General features: G+C 46.3%; 1 protein-coding gene across 1 annotated transcript in view; it reads left to right on the top strand.

Moving 5' to 3' along the window:
• Nucleotides 1-23195, top strand: part of ABCC4 (ATP binding cassette subfamily C member 4) — a 136478-nt gene that overhangs the window by 106002 nt on the left and 7281 nt on the right. Inside the window, exons 26-29 of the mRNA XM_026040478.1 lie at nt 1396-1551; nt 4846-4935; nt 5358-5530; nt 11443-11548. Of these exons, the coding sequence (XP_025896263.1) occupies nt 1396-1551; nt 4846-4935; nt 5358-5530; nt 11443-11548 (525 nt within the window). The remainder of the gene's footprint in view (nt 1-1395; nt 1552-4845; nt 4936-5357; nt 5531-11442; nt 11549-23195) is intronic.

Below are 23195 nucleotides of genomic sequence, written 5' to 3'. Positions count from 1 at the left end.
TTTCTTTGCTGCTCCATGTAATGTTTCCTGTCCTTAATTTCATTCCAGCAGTCATTGTGCTTGCATCTGAGTCGCAGGCAGTGGGTATTTGCCCTCTGGTGTCTGTACGTATATTCATGGTGATGTTGGTGTTTCTTCCCCCTTCTGTTCCCAAATCACTTTGTCAAGCCATACAGTACATGTTTAATCCTCGTAAATCCTTCCACATAAAATCAGTATCTCCAACTGATACTAATTTTACATTGCCCTTCTCTCAACTCTTTCCAGGATGGTGATTTCTTTCTGGAAACGCAGTGATTGGAACTGAGTGCAGGAAGCAACAAATGCTGCCAGATCAGATCTGTGTAGGAGTTACGCCGATCACCTGTGATCAATCCCAAAGCACCTACACCTTAGAGAGGATTCCCTAAGAATCCTCTACCTGAAGAGAGCATGCTTGAAAAAGAAAGAAAAAAAAAATTACTATTCAAATAGCCTTTAAACACCACTAATTATGTGTCTCATTTATTAATGGACCTACTTTCTCCTTGATGTTGGTTTCCTATGAAACATTCTATGAAACACTGTTAAGTCTTAATCCCTTGATATTCCAGTTAGCAATCCTCTCAATCCTCTTTTTTTCTTTTTTCTTTTTTTTCTTTTTTCCTGGAAGTTCTTCCTGCTTTTTCACATTTTGAACAATTTATGTTTCTTTTTTTTTTTCCCTGGGTACCTACAGAAATTGTATGAKTCTCTCTGATTTTGTTCACTGTGTCTCCTGCTTGGAGAATTTGTATCCTCTCTGTTGCTGCAGCTCCCTGAAGCCTGAATACTGCTTGCACTGAATACTGCTCATGTTAACTTGATTTTGGCTTTAAAGTCTGACTATTTTGAAGTACTTCCTGACCAAACTAACCAAAATCAGTCGCAGTGTTGTTTAAGTGGGGATCACTTCTTACCTGTTGCCTCCAAGTGCTTTATGAGAGTCTTTCTTTCTTCGTTATTTTTTTGGCGGGGAGGAGAGAGGGACTGAGAAATGGATGCGCTTCTGAAATCCTTTGCCTGACATCACCGTGCAAGCCAGATTTAAGATAGAAATGAGCCACCTGGAATCACTTCATACACTGAGCCACTTCATCTTGCTGACACACTAACACATATTGAGGGAAAAGCTTTGTTAGGGAAAGATTTCTCTCACCTCTGAATGACACAATCCAGGAAATCATCGAGTAGCCAAATGCCACTTCACTCCAAGCTGATTTTGGTAGGAGAGGTGGGGAGGCATTGCTTTCTTTTRAAAAAAAAAATTATAAAAAAATGTTTAATCCCTGTAATGATCTAAAACTATTGCTGTAAAATGCAGATCAATCCCAGGAAGTTCTTGGTTTAATCATACTCGCTTGATTCGTTTTGTAGGTGGGAATAGTGGGCAGAACAGGAGCTGGAAAGAGCTCTCTGATCGCAGCGCTCTTTCGGCTGGCCGAGCCCGAGGGAAGGATTTGGATCGACAGGTACCTGACATCGGAGCTGGGGCTCCATGACTTGCGGAAGAAGATTTCCATCATACCTCAGGTAGGGCCTGGCTTTGTCTGCCCCGGCGCTTCCCTTTTCATTGAGGCAGTCCTTACAGCTTTGCCGGGATGCTCTTCCCTTGCGCTCCATGTGCAGTAGGCTTAGGAACTGGAACGTGACCCTGTTCTCGCTTGAACAAAGTCTCGGTTATTTTAGGATGAAGACAACCAGCTTAAGGGACTTCCCAAGGGTTTTCTTCTTGGTTTGCTCCCATGTACTTTTCTGTTTGAGTCACTGCTCAAAGCTTTGTTAGAAAGGGACTTYGGAGGGTCACCCTGTAGTTGCTCCTCTACAGGCCGACTGAGGTTACATGCAGAAAGAGCAAACTGAGAAAGAACGAATGGATCATAGATTTTTTTTTTCTAGCAGGTAGACAATGGCATAAGCTAGAAACCAGACAAATTTGTTTGTCATGTTAGTTCTAGTTCTCAGAACTCTGTATTTTATCRCAGAAGCTGTATTTAGAGTCCTTGGACCATCCAAATGTTTCACTAGTCTGTTAGCAGCATGGCCCTCAACCATCATGTCTGTTACACTACTTTCTTTAAATAGCAAATCTGAAAGAAAGAAATAATAGTAATGGGTGGTGCTTCTCGAAAGCCTCTCTGGTTTGCCTGCCTTTCCTGCTCTCCCTTCTCCCCCAGTACACAGCCTAGGAATGAAAGCAGCAGCAGGTGGGTATGCAACTGCCATCCAAAACGTGGGCCCTCTTCCCCACCCCCTGCCAAAGGGGCAGCAGCCCAACGCGGGCCGCCGTTCCTGCACGCTGAAGGCTTCACTGACCCCCAGTCACACAAGCTGCTGGAGGTGGTGGGTCTTTGTATCTAAAGAGGACTTGGCCTAGGCTGAAATGCTGTTGCTTTTGTTTGTGTGTAAGGGTTTTTTTCTGTTTTCTCCTGAAAACCGCCACGAGTTCCTTCAAAGTTCACAGCTTTCTCAAGTCCTTGACTGTAACTATTGCAGGAGATTTCTGTGTTTGGAAGCATTCGGCCAAACTGAATAAAAGCAGAGCCCTGAGACAGGAAAACTGCTGGTCAGATACAGTTTCTACATCTTGAGCAATGCAGATGCTCAGAGGTCACTGTATTTAGTTATCCATGTTTTTATTCATTGACRGGATCATGGAACTATTTTAATCTAGGTGAGTTCTGTGACTTTTTCCAAGTTTCATGTTATGGGTTCTCATGGTGGTCCCTGAGGGTTTTAAGTGCCTGAGGGCTGCCTGGTAGGGTTTCTTACCCACATAAAGGAAGATTTGTTTTCACTAACAATATGCAGGCTTGCCATGCTGCTAGTGAGAGGGGCTTAGAATAAAGATTATACTGTAGCAAAGGTGTTGCCTTTGTATTACATTACTAGCAATATTATCAGTAATAGTCTTGTAACATCAGACAGTTACTGTGCAGCAGAAATCTTCATAATTATGTGGGAAGCTAAGAAAACAGAGACAGGGAGAGGTACTTACGAGAATTATGACATGAAGCAGACGAAACTGAGCCATTCCTAGAGAGCAATGAGGCAAGACTGAAGTTTTCTTAAATGTGACTTTAAATACCCACCCAGAGAAATAAAAATGTGCTTAGACTTCTAATTGCTTCCTTAGAAGGAGCTGTGTGAAGGTTGTGTTTGTAAATCTTCTCTATGCAAATGTTGTCTGCCTCCCTGACTGCAAGCATTTTTACAACAATTATTTACAGGTTTGTCTTATTACTTTCCTCTCATAAACCAGACTATTTTAAATAATAATCTGTGTCAGAAGTGATAATTAAAAATTATCCTTATCTCCTGTTGCAGTACACGTCTGTTGTTAGGGCTTCTATCATAGTTATGAACATTTTATAAATTCAGCTGCTTATTTTGCCAACCTATAAAAGCAGAGATGGAAATGGAATATAAACTTAACAATACTTTCAAAACACACCAAATGGTGCATTAAARTCCGTGTTGTTAAACAAATTATTTCTAGGTGTTTTTGAAGAAGAATATTCTTTAACCTGTTAATGTTCTTCCTAAATCCTTTTGTTCGCTCAACAGGTTTCCAGTGATGTTGCTTAAGGCAGCAGATACTTGCAAGCAATGGGTGAATGACATTCACCCAAGGATTGCACGCCTTGCTTGTGCCGTGTTCTGTCTTTGTTAATGCTGTCATATCAGCAAAAATGGCTCAGAAATGAAGTAAAAGGGGTTTAGGTCCCAATTATGTTCTGCTTTGGTGCAGCCCTCTGGAGCTGGACGTCACTAGGGTGGGATGGGACATTCAGATGGAGTAGGGAAAGGAAATATTTGTGTAAAATGTCTCCAGTTCCAAGGAGATGCTGATAACAAGGTGAACAGACCCCCTTTCCGATCGGCAGCGCCGAAGCTTTTGACTTGCTCTTGTCTGTGYGTGTAGCATTACAAGGGATTTAGCCCTCAGATCATACAAGTCCGTGGCCTTGGGTCTGKCAGATCCCGTGAGCCAGTGCTGGGCTCTCGCTTAGGGACTTCTGCATCCCAAGTTGTGGTGGCTGTTCCCAAACACTCCGTTTTTCAGCGTTTTTCACCGGTCTGATGGATGTGCTGGCGCTGGCCTGAGCTAGAGGCCTGTCCTGCCCTGCCTTGGTGGCTGCCCTGCCGGAGCGGGGCAGAGCCCTGGGCCCGGCCGTGCGGCGCCCGGGGCGGCACCAGTACCAGGCAGCACCGGTGCCAAGCTCTGCACCGACGTGGTGGGGACTGTTTCCTGTAGAGGCTGGCGGGGTAAAAGCGAAGAACTTTCATGGTATCGAATGGGGAAAGGGGAAAAAAATAACAGCCAAAGCAAGGAACAAAGTCAGGAAAGCACTGCGAGCTCTTGGCTTCCGCTCCATTTTCTGTAGCTCAAACAGAAACTTTTTGGAACGGCCCTAAGGTGATTGAGGGCCCGTTTACAGTGGTTGTTGCTGATGTTCACTGACAATGCCAGGAGAATAGCAGTAATTTCATGTAAATATGCATATAGCTTGTGGTATCGAAACAGCGGCATGTAGGTGCTGACCTGAGTACCAACAGACRTGTGTACAGCAGCTGTGCCAATGGACCTGCCCTGTTTATTGCAATATCTCCATATAAATTTGTCTAGTACTTACTTTGTCTTCTTTTTTCCCTCTATCAGTGTGGTCTTATTGTAAAGTACTGTTTTGCATTTCATAAAGGATAWGTTGTAGCAGGATATTTCTATGCCATCGCTGATGTAGATTAGTTCTGCTTATTATTAAATTACCCGTCGTGGTATAAAAGCTGTATATGTAATAAAATCTTGCTACTTCTGGCCTCTAGGAACCTGTTTTATTCACTGGAACGATGAGAAAAAATCTAGATCCTTTCAACGAATACACCGATGAAGAGCTGTGGAATGCCTTGGAAGAGGTGACTTAATCTAATAATGTACATCTGGTATTTACATGCCAAGTAACATTATAGTGCTTGTGTACATTAGGTTTTAGATGCTTTAGGTTTGATAAGGGCACAGCTGTTGATTGAAGAAAGGTAGAGTGTAGGGGTGTGTTTGTGAATGTGATGCGTCCATTTTTATATATGCCTTTTATAAAAAAAAAATATCCTTTGGGATGATGATCTGGTTATATTTTGATTCCTRTCTTGGGGCTAATGAACATTAATCAAATCTTAACAATGTGCTTTAACGGCACGGCATAATCCAGCTTGGCACTTGCTCCTACYGTGTCGGAATATAAAAGACAAACCCTGCTGCTTATTGTGGTGTCGGGAGGCAAACCAGAGCTGATGGAGCGGGGAGTCGCTCGTCCTACAGCGTGTTGACATGTCAACAGGTGCAGCTGAAGGAGCTCGTGGAGGATCTGCCCGGCAAGATGGAGACCCAGCTGGCGGAATCGGGCTCTAATTTTAGCGTTGGCCAGAGGCAGCTCGTGTGTCTCGCCAGGGCGGTTCTAAAAAAAAACCGGATCCTTATCATTGATGAAGCAACAGCCAACGTGGACCCAAGGTAAAAAGAAAATCTGGCCCGTTGAGAAGAGCTCTGTGGCTTTTTCATACGGTCATCTCTGCTGTGGAGATGAACTCAGATGCTTTGTATTTCTTGTTGTTTGTGTTGCTGTTTTGTGTTTTCCATGATAGCATCATTATTGTCTATTCAAACCGGGGAAGCTGAGCTTTGGATACAAAGCAGATGATATAAACTGGGAACGTGCTCAAAATAGCCCTCATTTCAGTGCTTTCCATCGAGTAGGGAAATGAAGATTCCAAGTTATTTGTCCTGCAGCCATAGACGAGAACTTTTTGGAAATGCAAATCAGTAACATGAGCGTAGCCATGAAACCTAGGTTGGGTTCTGCTGGCTTCAGAAAGAAACAGCTCCGCAAAAACATAAAGCATAGCAAATTTGTTAATAAAAAAAAGTGAAAAAAAAGGTTTTAAACGAAACCAGATATTCTTCTGGCTATGAGGTACTGTCCCTTCARATGACTCTGATACTAGTAGAACAAATTGAAGATGAAATAGGGTAAAAAAGGTAAAATACCCTAAAGACCACGGGAATTACAAAACACATTTTGGAATTTTGAAAGCTAAAGGAAGGATCCATTCATCATTTATTCTTATGTCTTGTATGACTGAGGCCAGCAGAATTTTCCTGAATTCATTCCTGTTTGAACTAGCGCGTATTTCTTGAGGAACATTGAACCTCAATTGAAGGCCTTTTCAATGACAACCCTTGTTCCAATAGCTCAGTCCCCCCACTGTTAATTTTTGCAACATTTGAAACGCTGGTGGAGATATTTTGGAAACAATGCTGCAAACGTACTGCATCAATTAGCCGGAGCTCAATATATAGTTCCAAAAAACTATGGCTGCAGGGAGAACTCCACGTCCAAAGAGGACAATAACCCAGCAAGTCCCTCCACCAGATGCATTTAGGATTTTCTATGTCATCTGGGCGTGACTCATTTTTATAGCAGCATCTTGGGGGAGAGGAGATGGCACCAGAGCAGCTCTGCAGTTTGGCTGACAGGGAATTTCTGAAGCAGCCTTTCGAGGGCTGCGTTCCCTTCCCGCAGCCGTGTGGCTTCTTGGGAGTTTTGGCCTGTTGGTTTATTTTTGGCTGAGCACTGATAGATTGACTGCGATTAATGGGAGCTGTGGAAATTTAATGCCATCTTACTCATCCTCCCCGCTTTGGCATCTCACTCGTGTGTTCACAACCCGCGCTATCCGTTTAATTGATCTTGATTGATGTGTGCTGCAATATGTATTATAATAAGGTAAATGTTTGTGTCAACTCCAGGCATAACAACACGAATAATGTCTTTAAGCTGCTGCTTTGAATTCCGTTGGCGTTGCAGTCGTCGTTACCTTTCCCTCCACTGGCTGCTGTGAGCAGAGCAGGGGACCTTGCAGCCCTGCAGTCTGAAGGGAGGCCCGCAAGGAAACGAGACCCTCGGCTCTCGGCCGGCACAGCCCGTGCCCAGCACCCAGAGGGACCAGGCCGAGGGGCCCCCGGCTCCCAGACCCTGTTTCTTCCTTTTCTTTCTCAGGGTGTGTTTGCTTCCACTGCAGCCCTTTCCCGCCTGCAGTTTGGCCGGGAGGCCAGTGCAGGAAGGCAGGGGTTGGGGGGAGGCAAAATCGAATGAAAGCTGCAAGTGAAAAGCGAAAAGGCAGCGAAACAATTCTAAAAAGTTGGGAGAAATTCAAAGCAGAAGAGCTGCAAATCTTTCTGTAGTCACTTTGGTGATATATTCGAACCTAATCCTTGAAAAAAGGAATGCTAGCAGTGATTGCTAAGATGTTTGTACACTGGATACAGTAGTGTCTTTTAAATGGCATTTATCCTGCTGTAAAGGACAGAAAGGCTGTTTTTTTTTTAAATTGGTTGTTCATGGAGTTTGGTTAAACCCAGCAATTGAGCGCAGTTCAGTTCATCAGGCAGTTTAACCTTGCAAGGTTTAACCGTCCTTTGCATCCAAGTGCTCTCTGTAACTGCCTCTTTCGGAGAAGGTATCAGCACGTGTGGCCTCCTCCCTGGCCACGCAGGACCCGGGAAGYGCGCGATAGGCTCCCAGGACCGTCCCGAGAGGACATCCAGCTGCAGATAATGACTTAGCCGGTGCTCCTGTTTCAGCAGCCCCGTTGCTTCTCCTTCAGATTGGACTTATTCTTGCTCTTTAGACAGTTTCCCTTTTACACAGTCAGCTATTTCAGAAGGATAGACCAAATCCTGGCTTGCTTTGAAAGTTGCGGTTCRATTCCCAACCCACGCTGACGGCAGGACAGCTCCGCCACCGCCTTGTGCTTCCTTATCGGGCTCTTCCTTGGGGAGCAGGGCGCTTCTGATGTTTGTTTGATCAGATAAGGGTTGAGTTTTGTCACCCAGCAGCCCTGGTTTGGGGTTCTGGTGGCGTCTTGGGCTTTGGAGGTRCCTGAAAGGCGGTGGGGCTTGAGCCACCCAAGTGGGCGGCTGAATTGKGTGGCCCCTGTCTGGCCACGGGTGCAGGCAGTGGCCGTGCGCGCAAGCACTGCAGAGGGCCCGTTTATGCCTTCAAAAATGGACAGAAATGGGGCCTCTTTGGGCACTTTGCAGCCAGTCCAGCTGCCACGGGTCAGAGTCTCCGTGCTCCGTCAGCTCTTCGTTCTGTTCTTGGCCTTTTGCATGGTTTTGTCAGCCCAGGATTGCCTGGGCGGGTGRCTGGTGGTGGTTCTGTCTGCCTTCCTCACAGCCCTGCTGCAGACAAGGTCTCCTGGGAAGCTGAAGGAGGATCTGCCCCAGCTCCTCTAGGTGGACATGTCTGCATGAGATTTCTGCATGTGATAGCTGAAGATGGAGCTATTAGATCTTTTTCTGATTACTTTGTAGTCTCATTTTAGAACCTTTGTTGCACCCACAATGCAGCCAACAGTGCCTTATTAGAGCTGAGTTTATGTTCAAGAAATACCTGTTTAAGATAACAGATTGATAACATCTCTCTAAGAATGAGCAATGGTTCCTAACCTAAATGCAGGGAGAGGCGGTACTATGAAGAATGCATATACTAAATAAAAGGCTTAATAAATGAGTGCAAAGGAAGGGATGTTCAGCCATTACCCATTCTCCCGAGATAACAACAGGCAGAACCTGAGAGTTGCAGGTCATTTCAGGTTCTTTTAAAAGCTGTTTTCACCATTTGTAGGCAAGCAGCGTTTCTCTGCGCTCCTCAGCTCTCCAGGAAGCCTCCACTGGAGCTGGCCTAGAAGGAWGGGAAGAGGCTGTCCGTGCATCCCCCTCGGGAGCAGCGCTGGGGCTCTGCTTTGCTCCTCAGTGCAGAGCTGTGCCTTGCAGAGAACGCGCCCTGCTCCTTCCCYGCTGGGCGTTACCACGTGTGGCCCTGGCTTTTCTCTGCTCAGAGAGACGAGAGTCCTGTCACTGAGGCGTTGCTGAGGGGATGGCAGACATGCATGAGYATTATCCATGGGACGGACACGCCGGTGTTTCTGGGATCGGCGGCGTGCGGGGATGTTGCAGGGTGCCTTTCTTAAGGAGGCTCCTACCTGCTGGGCTAAAGAGCTCATGGTCTTTCTGGGTGCCTGGTTGGGAGGAGGAGTTGAGGGATTCCTCCGTGTCCCTCCACTTCWGTGAGGAAGCGGAGGCAGAAGGCCCCAGCTTTCCCTGACGGAGGCCCAGACCTTGTTCTCATGTTCCTTGCATTAATGCTTATTGCTGCCACGCTATTGGCAAAAGAGGGGCACGAAACGAGTTTGTCACATCCCTCTGGTGCTTGAGGCTGCAGCCGGGATTTAGGCCAGGGCTGAAGTTTCCCCCTGCCAGCTGCAGAATCGCGGCAGGGCTTTAATGTGCCTGGGCGCAGGCGAGGACGCCCGCGTGGCAGCAGCAGCAGTGCCCGCTGGTGGGGAAAACCCCCGGCCCAGAGCGGAGGTGGGACTCCGTACGGAGCAGGCACGTGGCAGCAGCAGCCATCAGCGGCTGGGGTTTTCACACTCTACCCRAAAAGGGGTTTGGGCAGAGGTTAGGCTCCGTCCACCTCCTCTGTGGTCAGCATAAAGTGATCTGTGTTGAGAGAGCTGTTCCTCTGCCATGCTGGATGCTCAGCCTTCCTTGGCCACGGAAATCGTGTTCAGCCTTTCAGGGCACGAAGTTCTGCTTCCTGTTAGGGAAAGTCATCCTGTTCTTCCACTTGGCTTAAGTCATCGTCTTACCCCCAAATTGGTCATCCTTTCTGTTAGTGCCTCCTAACGTGATACCATCAGAASAAGTCTTTTCTCTCAGATTTGACGTGATACCAAGTGCCTGTGCATGTCCAGACAGCTTCACTGTAGAGTACTTCCACCTAAAAGATAATTTGTCTGAGGAATACATTTGTTAATGTGGCATGAATGTCTGTTATATTTTATTCAATTTTCCGTCTACTTTTAACAACTGGAGGAACAGYTAAAGTTTTGCAGGCACCAGGTGCAGAGTAGCAGAGCTACCCGAAAATACCCATTTATATAATTATATATTCCTTGTCTTMAGTTAACTCTGGGTAAAGTACTTATTGTGCTGCAGCCGTTTTATAAACGTTCAGTATCCTGTTTTAATATCAATCCTGGATGTGAGCGCTTTGCCTTCAAGTGCGGAATTCCAGGCTGCCGCTTCTTTGATCCCACTAAACCCATTGGATCCTGAGCCCTTTGGCTCTTCCCTCCCTCTCGGATGAGATTTTTCAGTCTTACCCTGCCTTTTTCTCTCTCCGCTGTCACCGTTACGCCTGTTCTTGAGAGCGGTCACACAGTCGGTGGGGCCGGAGCGGGCTGGGGGGTGRCACCTCTGTGCAGCCCCCAGAGCAGGACCCTCTAGAGGGGCAGGGCCGCCCTGGCCAGAGGGGGCACCRGGCAGGCCCCCAAACTGAGGGGGGCGACTGCAGGTCGCTAAGTTAGACAGTGTCAGTACCTCGCTGCAAGCAGGTTCTTAAATAAGGCTGAGTTTTATCAGAATTATTCAGTTTACCTTAACGCTCATATATAGTGCTCTAGCTATACAKCTAGAGAGCACTTTAGCACCATTGGGTTTTGGTTTTATTTTGTAGTTGTTTGTTTTTTCAGTATAACTTTATTTTCCTTTTTAGGGTTGTTCCCAATCTGTTGTACTTTTCACTTCAATCCAGTACTTCAGTGTCTCTGCGCTAGCTTGATTGTTATTATTCTCAAGCCTGTTGTTTCCTCCTGCTATGATTTCCTTGGTGCTCATTCATACAGGAGGTTGAGACTCTTTACTGAAAGGATCTATCCCTTTCCTTGGGGTGTGAGTTACAGTTAACTCTGGATTTAGTCATATACCTAGTTTTCTTTTTCTGTTTAAAATTATCTGTTGAAAAGTCAAATTTTCAAGATTTTAAAGATCGATTTAAACAGATTTCTTTACCAGCTGGGTTACTGTATTTCTTTGTGCAGTTGAAGTCAAGAACCTTAGTTGTAGGCACTCCTGCAGTCACTCTTCAGTCCATTCACCCTGAAGAGTATTCACCTTCACCAGCTTTTCTGCACTGCTTGCACAAGCTAAAGCTTCARATACTAGTGCCTTTTTTTTGGTGAATAAACCAAAATATCTCAATCTAACCGCTAATAGGAGTGCTTTTCCTTCTGTAATCAAACCCTAGAGAACTAGTCTCTGAGAGTGAGACAATGGTCCTCCTTCCAAGAAGAAATTCTTTTCCCTTCCRTCTTTGGAGGGCAGCTTTTGGGGTATGTTTCATTACATGCCTGCAAGTCCTCGAATGCAGTGAGTATTCCCGCAGCACAGGAATCCCTTCCTAAATAGTTCCTGTGGAAGAGCCGTGTTTGCTGGGCCCAGGTCCTGCGTGCGGCCCAGCCGGCTGGGCTGGGCTGGGCGGGCRCCTCATTTTTGTCACCGTGGCCCTTTCTGTGTTTCAGGACGGACGAGTTCATCCAAAGGACGATCCGAGAGAAGTTTGCGCAGTGCACGGTGCTGACCATCGCTCACCGCCTGAACACCATCATCGACAGCGACAAGATTATGGTAAGCCAGGCGCCCACCTGGATTCTTTTGCTTCCCGGGATAAGATGAATTTTATTGACTTTTTCTTCCTAGTTTTGATCTAGAAATGGGGAGAAGTGTAACTATCCTTTAGACTTACCCAGTTAAACCAGCAGGGACTGAGAACTTATAAACCTGCAGGAGGAGTGACCTGAAAAGACTTGTTTGGCCTTGTTTGGCCCTGTGGTTTGCCTCCTGTGAGGCCTGAGCCCGTCCCAGCGAGGCTGAGCAGCAGAGCTTTGCGAGGCACTCTCGGAGGACCGGAGGCAACAGCGGCGGCCCTTAGTGCCGTGGGGCGTGTGAGCAGGAAGTGGCAGAGGTTGTGGGGCGGGAGACGCGGGGCGAGGTGGGAGAGGCAGAGCTAGGCTGGTGAATTAGGGCCCACGGCCGGCTGTGTAAGGCCAGGCTCGGGCAGAGCAGGGGAAGCGCTGCCCTCGTCCTCTCTACTGCGGAGCCGGGATGGTCTCTGGCTCTGAAGCACCCTCCTTTCCATCCCGCTGCCATGCGCGGAAAAGGAGCATCCTTGCTGAGTGTTTGCAGAGAGCACATGGTCCTTCCCCAGGCTCTTGGAAGTCTGGCTGGTCTGGATCCTCGGGATGATGTGCAGCCCTCCGACTGCAGATGTCTGCAGTAGGAAGGGAGCTCTTTGCTTCACAGGCAGGTAGCAAATAACTGACACAGTGGGTAAAGTGGGCCTTCAGAGGTGGAAGTCAAACTCAGCTAGACTTCAAGGAGAAATTACTCTGCCCCTTTCAGTGATGACCTTAAAAARTTAAAAAACAACCTCCCCAAATCTTGTTATTGAGCTGAAAATGAAAACCCTGAAAATCATTAAAAAAAAATGGAAGTGAACGGTGTCCTGATGCATAGAGTAAACAGCGACGTGTGTGATTATGGTACTTCTGAGGAGAGAAACTAGCCACACTGTCCTAATAAGTCATGTAATTGCAGGCATTTAAGGTGTAATAAATAAATATTTTCTTCCCTGGTGAATGCTTCCCCACAAGTGTGAAGGGATGTGGTGGTGTTTTCTGCAACTAAAGGGAACAAAAGAGTTGTGAGGAAACAAGTGTGACCTAATTAATGGCTGTGTGCGTTTGTGAGCTGTCCAAAGGGATTTCTGTGGGTTTTGGTTCATTTACTACCATTAACATGTTATGCACAGAATGCTCTTGCCATGAAGATGTTTTCTTAGTTTACCTTCAGTATCATACAGTTGTCATGAAAAGCAAATGTTTTTGTTGACTTTTTTTTTTTTTTTTTTAACTCAAAAAGCATTTGAGCAAAGCATGCAACTAGGAAACCATCTTCCCAAACTGCTCTCTGCTTTATTACCAATGGTATAGCTTGTTGCTTGTATTTTTGGAGTCAGAATACTATTTTTAATTTTATGTTGTTTCAGCTTAGGCCCTACTAACAGTTCTGCTTTCCTAAAAGGCCATTTATTCTCATGCATTGTCTAATACAGTCCTTTTAGAATGATTTAATGACCTCTTTAGAATGTATTAAGGAGCAGATCTGCAAAAAGTTGTGCCTTAGGGTCTACAGTCTTCAGTAATTTTGAAAACATTTTTTGTCCTTTTATATTGCTTCATTTTGATCTGAGGACTTCTGTAATTTTTTGGGACAGAGGAGGACAAGAAGAATAACACAGAGAAAAAGAAGGAAACTGACACACTTGACCCATTAAGAAATCTGTTTTCTTGACATCCTTATTCAGAGTAATTGGTTCTGTTTCCATACAAATTGGAAATCTTGCACTTCCTAGAGGGGATAGAACCGAATTTTGAAAGAATAATGAAAGTGTGCATTAAAAATCCAGCGCACAAGAATGTCCCTCTGGAACAACTAAAAATTAAATGAGTGCCATTAACAATAAAACAACATTCATTGAAGTTTCATTATTTACTCAATATTAGGAAAATTGAGAAAACATGGCTAAAGAAGGCTTTCTGTTTTAAAATTTGGCCTCAAAATATACTATATTTTAATATTACTCAATTTTAAATTGATGCACATTCTTTTTTTTAAAAAAAAAGAGTGAAAATGCACAAGCTGAAGTGCAGTTATCCCTTTACCCACTGTTCCTAAAACTTTTGGATTTGTTTTCCTTTTAATTGAGACCTCTAGACGTGGTAATGCCTGCATGTACAAGCTCTGCCACATCCCAACTGTTTGCTATCAGGGTAAGTGTGATGGAAAAATGAAGGAGGAGCAAATACGGAACCTGACAACCGGAACAGTTGTCTTCTGACAGACAACGAAGTTGTTCCTCAAGCAAATTTTGATCAAAATTGCTCAATCACAGAAAAGCAAACCTCGGATCTTGAACAAGTCACTTAATCCGAACATAAGCTAGAGGGTTATTATTTTCATTGCTTGCTTGCTTTTTTCTTTCCATAGAATCATTCCGGCTGGCAGGGACCTGGGGAGGTTTGTAGTCCAAACTCCTGCCCCCAGTGTGGTCAACRCTCATTTCTGACCAGCTTGCTCAGGACTTTGTCTGCCTGAGTCTCCGAACCCCCCGAGGAGGTTGATTCCCCGGCCTCTCTGGGCAACCTAGAATCCTAAAATCCCAGAATTCTTAAGGTTGGAAGGGACCTTTGGAGATCCAGTCCAACCCCCGCCTGCCTCAGTGCAAGCCCGGGAAGGCTGCTCTCAGCTCCCCCCAGACCATGTCCCCTTCAGCGTGATTCTGCCCTGCTCCCCGAGTCTTGCCCGGAGGAGCAAGTACCCTGCCCACGGTGTGGGTCTGTGCTGGGCTCCCTCCCCTCTGCTCTTGTGTTTCTTGCACTGAGATGTGGGGCCAAAAATGGGCCCAGCATCGCCGAGCTGGTGTGATGAGCACTCACTAAATCACTGCCCTTGATCTGCTTGCACCTCCTGTTGATGCAGTCCAAGATGCCCCTGCCCTTCGTCGCTGTCGTGGCGCACGGTGTGATTCCCRTTTAGCCAAGTGCCCCCAGCACCCGGCTCCTTCCCGGGAGAGCTGCTCCCCACGCGGGAGCTGCCCAGCTGGTGCAGGGCTTAATCTCTGCTGGATGCAGGATTTCACATGTGTTTCTGTTCAGTTTTCTGAGGTTCCTCTTGGCCTGACCCTTCAGCTTGCCTGGATCCTTTTGGATGTCAGCTTCACCTTGAGTGGGTYGACTGCAGTCCCCAGTTTGGTGCCGTCCCCAAATTTTTGCTTTAATTCAGGCTAGAACTTTGCAAAAAGAAAATGTTCACCTTCAGGGTTAGCTCAAACATGAAAGGAAAAAAAAAACAGCAAAAAATGATTCTGAGGAAGTCATGAGAAAATGTCGAGTTGGATGAGTATGGAAATGGGAACCGAACGTGAACTGTGGCAGGTCTGCTCACACCCTTCGCAATAACCGGTTCGGTGTCAGAGGAGGAGAAGAGGAGCCCTACTGGAAGAGGGGGGAAAAGGAAGAGCAGGATACGTTTCATACAACCGTAGCCAAATCTGGCCTCGGGAGTTGTTTTAAATTCTCGTTTGTTCCGTTCCCAAAACCATAGCCCCGGTTTCGTAATCCAGGTCACACCTTAAGCGTATTTCCATTCTATCTCTCTTGGTGATAAATACTTTTTATCAGAACTTCAAACGCTTCAAATCATTGAGGGAAGAGCTGTATTGTGTAATGTGATACTCTCTAACCCAATCACCTCGGTGAGTAATACTCCGCTGCACTTGCATAGGACCTTTCATCTGGAAATTGTAACGCTCTTTACAAACATTAATTAATTAAACTTCAAACACCTGGGTGAGATAGGGAAGTATCCATACAGTCTTTGGAACCAGAGTTGGAAAGACTTGTTAAGTCAGGCCATCAAATAATACTACCATAAAATTATAATCCAGCGGTTTTTGGAGGCTTTTCTTTTCCCTTTTTATCCTTGTTTTCCCCTACGCCGGTGCTCACAGGGCACCTTCTCCTTCCCCTTTCYCCCTCTGTTGGGAGCCCCCTGGCTGCTCCCGGCCGCGGGCAGGGGCGGCTGCTGCCCCTGTCGGGCAGGGGCGGCCTGGCCAGCGCTGGCCCCGCTCGGCCCTGGCCATGGGGCTCCCCAGCCCCACGGCAGGGCAGACAGGCGGCAGCTCTTGGCCCCTCTCTCCTCGCCTCCTGCTTTGGCCACCATCACAGCCGCAGCCCGAGGCAGCGGGGAGGCAGCGCTCCCAGCGCTCCTGGTGGCATCTCACAATCCCGGAATGGCTCAGGTTGGAAGGGACCTCCAGACATCACCTAGTCCACCCCCCCTGCTCATGCGTCTCAGAAAGTCCCCACTCCTCTTCCTCCCTTCTCATTTCTTCTCCAGACTGAGAAATCTTTTTCATGTAAATTCTGCTTTTACGAAGGAGACAAGAGAAGCTTACAGAAGTTGAGGTGTAGTGAATCAGTAATAAATTAAGTATATGCATTTGGCAAGAGCCCGGTACTTTGAATGCTGTGCCATTATATTTTTCTATAGGAAATCTGTGGSCTAGTCAAGATTCATGCATTATCCAATGACAAAGATGTTTTCTCCTAGAGACTTTTCATATCAGTGCAAGGCTGCTTTGAAATGGAAACTCTATGTAAGCAGGACTTGATCTTGTAATTAAAAATTGTCATTCAAATAAGATGTTTTTGTTGAAGAGCAGCATGGGAAGAGGTTTGATTTATGGGAGAACCTGTTGTGATTACGTCCTGCAATGACTAATATTCATTCAGGTTAACAATACAGTGTGCTCCACTGCCAGACCCAGGGGTCAAAACATAACCAGCCATTTTTCCTGTTGAAGCTGAGTTTGCTGCCCTTCCTCTATCAGAAGCTTTTACATCCCTTTGACCTCAACCCCATCTGTAAGTATCAAACATAAGTCACAGAATATGGTATCTTCTTCCTGTGCCTTTTCCCTTCAGAAGCCAGAGACCTTATCAAAGCACTGAAATGGATTCAGAGAGGGGAAAAAATGCATTCTGTGGGATTTAAGTGGCATTTTAACTTACTTCTCCTTCAMAATATTTGCGTGATGGTGCAGAGGAGACGCAGACACGTCAGTTGTGCAGCGCAGACTGGTGTCAGGGCACCAGCAGTGCGAGTGCCTGTCGTACCTGCGTGGTGRGTGGCCCCTGGGCGCCTTGCCTTGGTGCAAGCGGCCGCTTGCGGCACCGCTTCAGCGCAGCCGCCTCTGCCTGCTGGGAGCAGCCCCCRCGCCTGCTGCATGGGGCTGCGCGCGGCCCCCAGCCCCACGGGCCGCCCCACAACCACAACCAGGCCTGGACGCTTGGAAGGAAAGGTGAAGTTCTGGTCGGTCTGTCCAGGGCGCCAGCTGCAGCACGAGGCAGAGCACGAGGTGCGAGCTCTTGCCTGGTGAGCTCTGGCACGTGGCTCCACAGGACGCGTTCGTGCCCCTCCGCCAGCTGGGACAGAGACCCTGCTGTTAACAGACCCCGGGGAACGCGGTGGCCTGGCCATGGGGTGAGGGCAGTCCTGCGTGTGCACAAATCCACGCTGCAAACTCCCCCCTGTCTGAGGAGCTCTGGCCACAAGACCCCTCACGGCCAGGAAAGGGCCGTGCCCGCCAGGCTGGGCAGGGCAGTCAGGCCGAGGTCACTCTCTGCGCTTGCTTCTCAAGTGCTGTGCTGCCAGAAACAGGAGGGTCCTGGAGCTGGAGTGGCCGTGAGGGAGTCCGAGTGCACAGCCCGGCTGGAAACAGCCCTCAGCACCGTGGAGGAGAAGCGACTACCCTGGGGTACCTTCACACCAGCAGCTCTCGGGCTGGTGGCCCAGCTTTAGGTGGAGGAATGGAAAATGCAGCAAGGAAATGGTGTTCCACTCAAGGTGGTGTCACTGAGGCAAAGCCATTAGCGCTGTGGGCTGTTGGCTCTTCCTTTGGTCACATTTTTGCTGCCTATTTTAAATACCACCACTGGAAAATTCGTGTTTTACAGTAAAACTTACACAATCCCCTCAAGAGAACGGCTGAGTCGTAAGATGTCACAGAAGTATGCAGCCCTAGTTGCAAAACGTCCTTTGTGAACAGCGCGCGCTGCCCACAGTGGCGACTTCTGCAGTTTCAGCCTGCGGCTGTTCAAGACTGTCCCTTCGGTGGGGAGCTACCTGCCCTCCTGTGCAGGCCCTCCCGTGCAAATGCTCTAGACGGGCCAGCTAGCAAAAGCCATGGATGTTCCCTGGACCCCAGGATGACCTGGGAAAAGGTGGAACTTGAGGAAAGGTAGAAGTGTTTGAGCTGCATTCAGAGCTCTTGGTTAGTCCCTTAAAATTCAAAGTAGGAAGAACTGCATGGGCATAAAATGAAGATTTTTTTTATGATATGGCACAGAAGCTGGAAGTGTTTTTGACCTTATATTATCTCCGAATCCTGAATGTGATTAATTATTAGTGGATGTTCCGCTTGTGCTGTTGAAGTCTATTAAAAGAATATATAAGTTACTCAGTGGATTACAGCAGCTAGTAGGAGCCAAATCTTCAAAACTAGGGATCGGATGCCCTCCCGAGTTATTTAGGCACCTTATTTTTTATTGAAACCTTCAGGTCACTTGTGGATCTGGATTCAGATGTCCACAGAGAAGTTGCTCCATTCCTACTTCTGCACCTGCCATTAGTATTCTAGAGAAACAAACACTGGTAACTCCTCTTTTCTTGACCAAAACTCTGTCTTGAAAATACTGACTAGTGAACTTCGCTCCATCTGCATGTGAGGAGGAACTTTTCAACACCGAGTAGTTTATGTAGTTCTACCATTAAGAGGGGACGTTATATTGATGTTTAGACCAGGTTTTGCATAAAATACTGAGCTGTGTGCCACAACCATGCATTTGAGCAAGAGTTGCCAACTGGAGTGCGTCAGTCACGGTCCTTCACCTGGAGGTATCACRCCGGGCCCAGCAGTCTCTAAAAGGAGGAAGCTGAAACCCCAAGGAGCCTGAAAAGCTAAAGAAGAGGTGGTGGTTCCCCCTGTCAGCGCTAACCACACCTGGCCATAACGTTGGCATCTCTCAGTTCTTAAAAGCTGCTCCCGCTTCCGAGGGGGCCGCCCAGCAAGATCCCTCTTTTGCCAGAATAAAGCAGTAAATTCCTGGAGCAGCACTTCAGCTGGGAGCATTCGGATGAGGAGCTGCAGGGAGGCAAGCCAGCGTTCCATGAGTCTCCATCGTTCGTCCTGTCAGGCGCTTGCGTGGATGCATTTCCATAGGCATAAGGACAGGGCAATCGGATCACATTCCTTCAAAAGCATCCACACTGTGCTGGTAATGCCAGCAGCTCTTTAGAGAATGTTTTTTCYTTGCTTTCTCAGAACTCCAGTGTTATTCTGAGTGTAAATCAGTGCAGGACGTGCTGGTGGCTGATGCTTTGAGCAGAGAGTTCCTGATAAGGTGAAACTTGGTGCATGGCAGCCGGGCCGCAAATTCATTGTTATAAGAAACTGATAAAACCAGGAGAGATGCCCAGTCAGCTGCAACAATATTCCTTAACCTTTTGAAAAATATATTTTCCTTGTAGCTTATCTGCTTTGTAAGACCTTCAAAAGCTGTACTTAAGAGCAGGATTACTTAAGCTGAAGCGTATCTTCTGACACTTCAGGTCCACCTTTGAGCCCTTCTGCAATCCAGATTTAGAAATGTGGCTTTACAGTGATGGGACAGGCCTTACTGATTGGCCAAGGAAGAGGGTTTTCAGCATGAACTGTTGTTGGCAGGAAGTGGTTCCAGGTCCCTCTACGCTCTAAAGGAAAGGCTGGACTTGCACTCCTGTATCCACTGTTCTCCGAATAAGCATCTCCAAGAAAAATAAAGATTACTCATATACAGAACAACTCACCTGGCAGTGCTCRGTTTCCCAGGTGTCTCAGGAATAGWATTAGCAGAAAGTAACTCACCAGTTTTGGTTGCAGAACAAAATGACTGAAGTTTATGTGTGGATTTTTAGGGGGGTGAATCTCAGCTCCCGGTGATCAGTGGCAGACCTGGCATTGTAATAGAAAAATAAGCTCTGCTGAGGTGAAGTATTTCTTAAGTTTTGGAAATAATACTTAAATGTAGAAGATAAAAACTCACTTTGTTCAGAAGGAGGAAGAAAGAATAGTACTCAGCTGGCACATGATATATGAAATGTGCAGTGTTTGACACCGAAGTTGGTGGGGGATTATGTGCAGAAAGCAATTTGTGTATTATCTGTAAAGGAGCTTGGAGAATTCTCAGATTAAACCTGAAGACTAAAAGAAAACAAAACCAAAGGAGAGTCACTCCCCCTGCAAATAAAAAACCRAAGCCATGAAGAAATGTAAAACCCAACAACCCCTTGAAATTGCTTCCTGAATTATTATCTGCCCCGTTCTCCATGTTCTCCAATGTTTGTGAAGCTGTTGAGGTAGGTTGACCTTCACAGCTGACTCTTCAGTGAAGGGTGCACACGTTTCTGAGCTGTTGGACAAACCACAATGAGATGGAAGAGGCAGAGCAGCCATCGGAGCGTCCTGCCAACTGGGACACAGACTCTTGCCTCCTTCCCACAAAGCTGTGTATTGTCTTCAGTAAATGTATTTCTTATAATATGATGTGACCAGAAGCATCTCCTGAATATTCTCCTCTTCCCAGGACTTCATTGAAGATCATCTTGATGCGTGCTCTCCGAGGGAAACATTGTTTTAAAGTTGCACTCCTAGCAGAGTTTTGAACTTTTATAATAATTTTGTTGTTCGGTGATGCCTTCTCCAAGTCTAAATTAAATCAGATGTATTCCCTGGGAGATAATTTGCTTGAATTATTTTCCTTTTGAATAGGAAATAAAAACATTTATGATCAACTCTTAAATGTCCCATTTCCCCTCTGGCTTTATGGTGAAGATGAACGTGAATAGGAATACTAGTCATTCCTCAATAATAATTGAAATAAATTCCCATGCCCCCCTCCCCTGTTGCTGAGCACTTCCAACCTTGTCCTTTTTTTTTCCCAGAATGTTTTATAACTATTGTTCTCTCGGTTTGTCTGCTCTTGCTGCTGCTGAAAGTTGGAAAATGCAGGATTTAGAACTTTCTTTTTGTGTCCATGGTAGCCATAAGGCCTCGCTGTTTGGTACAGCCATCTGAAGGGTGTTTGTTCCTTCCTTTTCTGTGGCTAGTGAGGCTTGTTTGCCTGTGGTAACCCGCCAGAACAACCCTAGATTCCCTTACAAAGTGAATGGTTGCTTGTCAGAAGCCCTATGTGGCAGAACAGCATAGATCCTTACAGGACTCCTCAGAGAGAATAGGTGCTGCCCTGCTCCTGCAGTCTGAAAAGAAATTTGGGCCATCTCTATAGAGTATAATCTTCTTTTGCCTTCATTGCCCTGTTTTTCTCTTCTTTTCTTTGTAAAGTGGATTTCTGATTTCTTTTTTTCACTATTTTATGTTTTCCTTTTTGTCATTTTCTTTTGTTTTTTTTTCCTTTTTAAGTCACGCGCAGATGCCAACATGAAAAGAGCTCCAGAAATGTATTGAGTGTCTAAACCAATCTTGCTGAGGGAAGAATTCTGGATATGGATAACATGAGCTTTATTCAGATAAAGCCACTAAACCTCCTTAGCTTCCCCCTGAAGTCTGTATTTGCTGTGGACAMTTTGGCTTCGTTGGGCTGTTAGTTGATGGCTCAGTTACAGAGCACTTTCCTCTCTTCTGCCTGTACAGAAGCTGTCCTGAGATTATGGAATGGAAATACAGCAGTTTGGGGGTTCGGGGAGCTTGAGGAGAGGTAGGTTTTTTGGTAGAACACAAGTGAGGCAAAAATGGAGCCCACTACCCTGTGGCTGCCAGACGTGGTGCAGTTTTAGTTCAGCTGCCTTCTGGTGGCATAAGCAAATAGCACTTCTGTGCTGGCAAGTGTTTCCATAAACAGCACATCCATGTGGCTAATGCTGAGTTTTCAGGATTGCTTTTGCAGGTCACTCAACTCCCAATGGTTCATCTTCTGCTTCTCGGCTTCTCCTGGTGTTTTTAATTCCCCTCTTTCTCTCCTCTTCTGCGCCTCGTGTCCATCCAAGGGCTGTTCCAACCTACTCTGCCTCCTGCCCAGCACTTAGGCTCCTGAAGATTTCAGGCCTGTGATGAACAGTCACTGTGCCCGACTGTTCAACCCAAAGCAAACATTAGATAGTGGGAGATGGGATTCGATCACATGGGGATTTTACTGAAGAGAAGTATAGGGTTTCAGTCCACCCTTAGCAAGAATTTTCCTTGCATGCTCTCTGGCACAKGTGCCAACATCCCACTTGGTGGATACTTCACTCTAGGAGTTCCTCATCCACTTGGGAAGATCCTGTTGGAGCTGTAAGGGTCTAACCGCAAGACAGGCAAAGAGAGTGCAGGAGACCTAAAGAGAGGCTGTTGGTGCAAGGCAGGGACTGGGGAATCTGGCCCTGGTTTCCAGACAAGTGCTTTGGGTTCTATACTTCTTGGTGTTTATTTTGTTTTACTCTGGGGTGTCTAAATATTTCACGGGCAGTTAACACCCACAGCAGGAYTGTGAGGCTTTATTTGAGCTGTTCTGCCAGTGCTCAGGTGGAGGAACTGAAAAAGCGAAAGGATCTGTCTAAAATCTTTGACTCTGATAGATCTGTGTTGAAGCTGATGAGGAAATCCCGGCCTGAGTTCAAGGCCCGTGCTCTTCCGTGCGTCCTCCRTGCTGGCTTTGCCAGTCTGATTTTGCAAACCGCCGGCCCGCCGCGCTGGCTTTCCTGCAGCAAGTTCCACAGGTACAACTCCTTGGGAATGCATGTGGGCTCAGCCCGCTCCTCTTGTGCCGTGATAAGAGCTGCATGCGAGCGGCCCAGAAAATACGTGGCTAGCAAGCAGCAGCTTCCACCTTTCCTGAATGATTAGCTTGCTTTTTGAAGTCCTAATGATTTTAATTTGGCTTGGAGTCAGTGAGTAAGAGTATGCAAAGCCTTAGCCAAAGTATCTGTTTGTTTATTTAAATTTTATCAGCGCATATTTCTTCAAAGACGAGTCCCTGCCTCTTTGTCTAAGCACTTTTTAATAAATGTATAAGTATATAAAGGTAGAGCTCTCAAGTGAATCAACTCRAATTCTTTCCATTGTCACGTAGATGAGAACAGTTAATAGAAATGTTTCTTTTTTCTTTAGCTGAGGCGGTGCATGGAGTATTCCTAAGTTATAAAAATGGTGCTGTTTTTTCATTTGACATTTTTAAGAAGGACCACATTTTCTTCGTTCTGTTTATTTCCTGAGACAAGCTTGCATTTTTTTATTTCTCAAGGACATTAATAGCATAATGATTTGTTTAAAATGTCAGTAATTTGTTTTCTAGATACATGTTACCCTAAATCTCTTTTCCTCTTTTGAACTTGACTATCCAAAACATGTCGAGGAGGAGTAAGGTTTTGGATTGTTACATTTCTAGGCCAGCTCTCTTTCACTATGACTTACAGAAATAGGTAAAAGATAATGATGAAATAGCTATATAGCTATATAACAATATACCTTACCTTCAGATACCCACATTATAAGGGGTAGACTGTGTACTGAAATAGCCCCATGTGGGCAAGAAAGGCCTTTGGAGGCAGAGTACTGCGCGTGCTGTGTATGCGGTTACCCCTTCTGTGCCGTGTGGTGCCACTGGAGCTGGGAGGC

The sequence above is a fragment of the Nothoprocta perdicaria genome, unplaced genomic scaffold (assembly GCF_003342845.1).
Source record: "Nothoprocta perdicaria isolate Ctin4 unplaced genomic scaffold, notPer1 scaffold_259, whole genome shotgun sequence".
NCBI lineage: Eukaryota > Metazoa > Chordata > Aves > Tinamiformes > Tinamidae > Nothoprocta > Nothoprocta perdicaria.
Note: the sequence above shows the minus strand (reverse complement) of the source record. Positions and strands in the feature narration are given on the sequence as shown.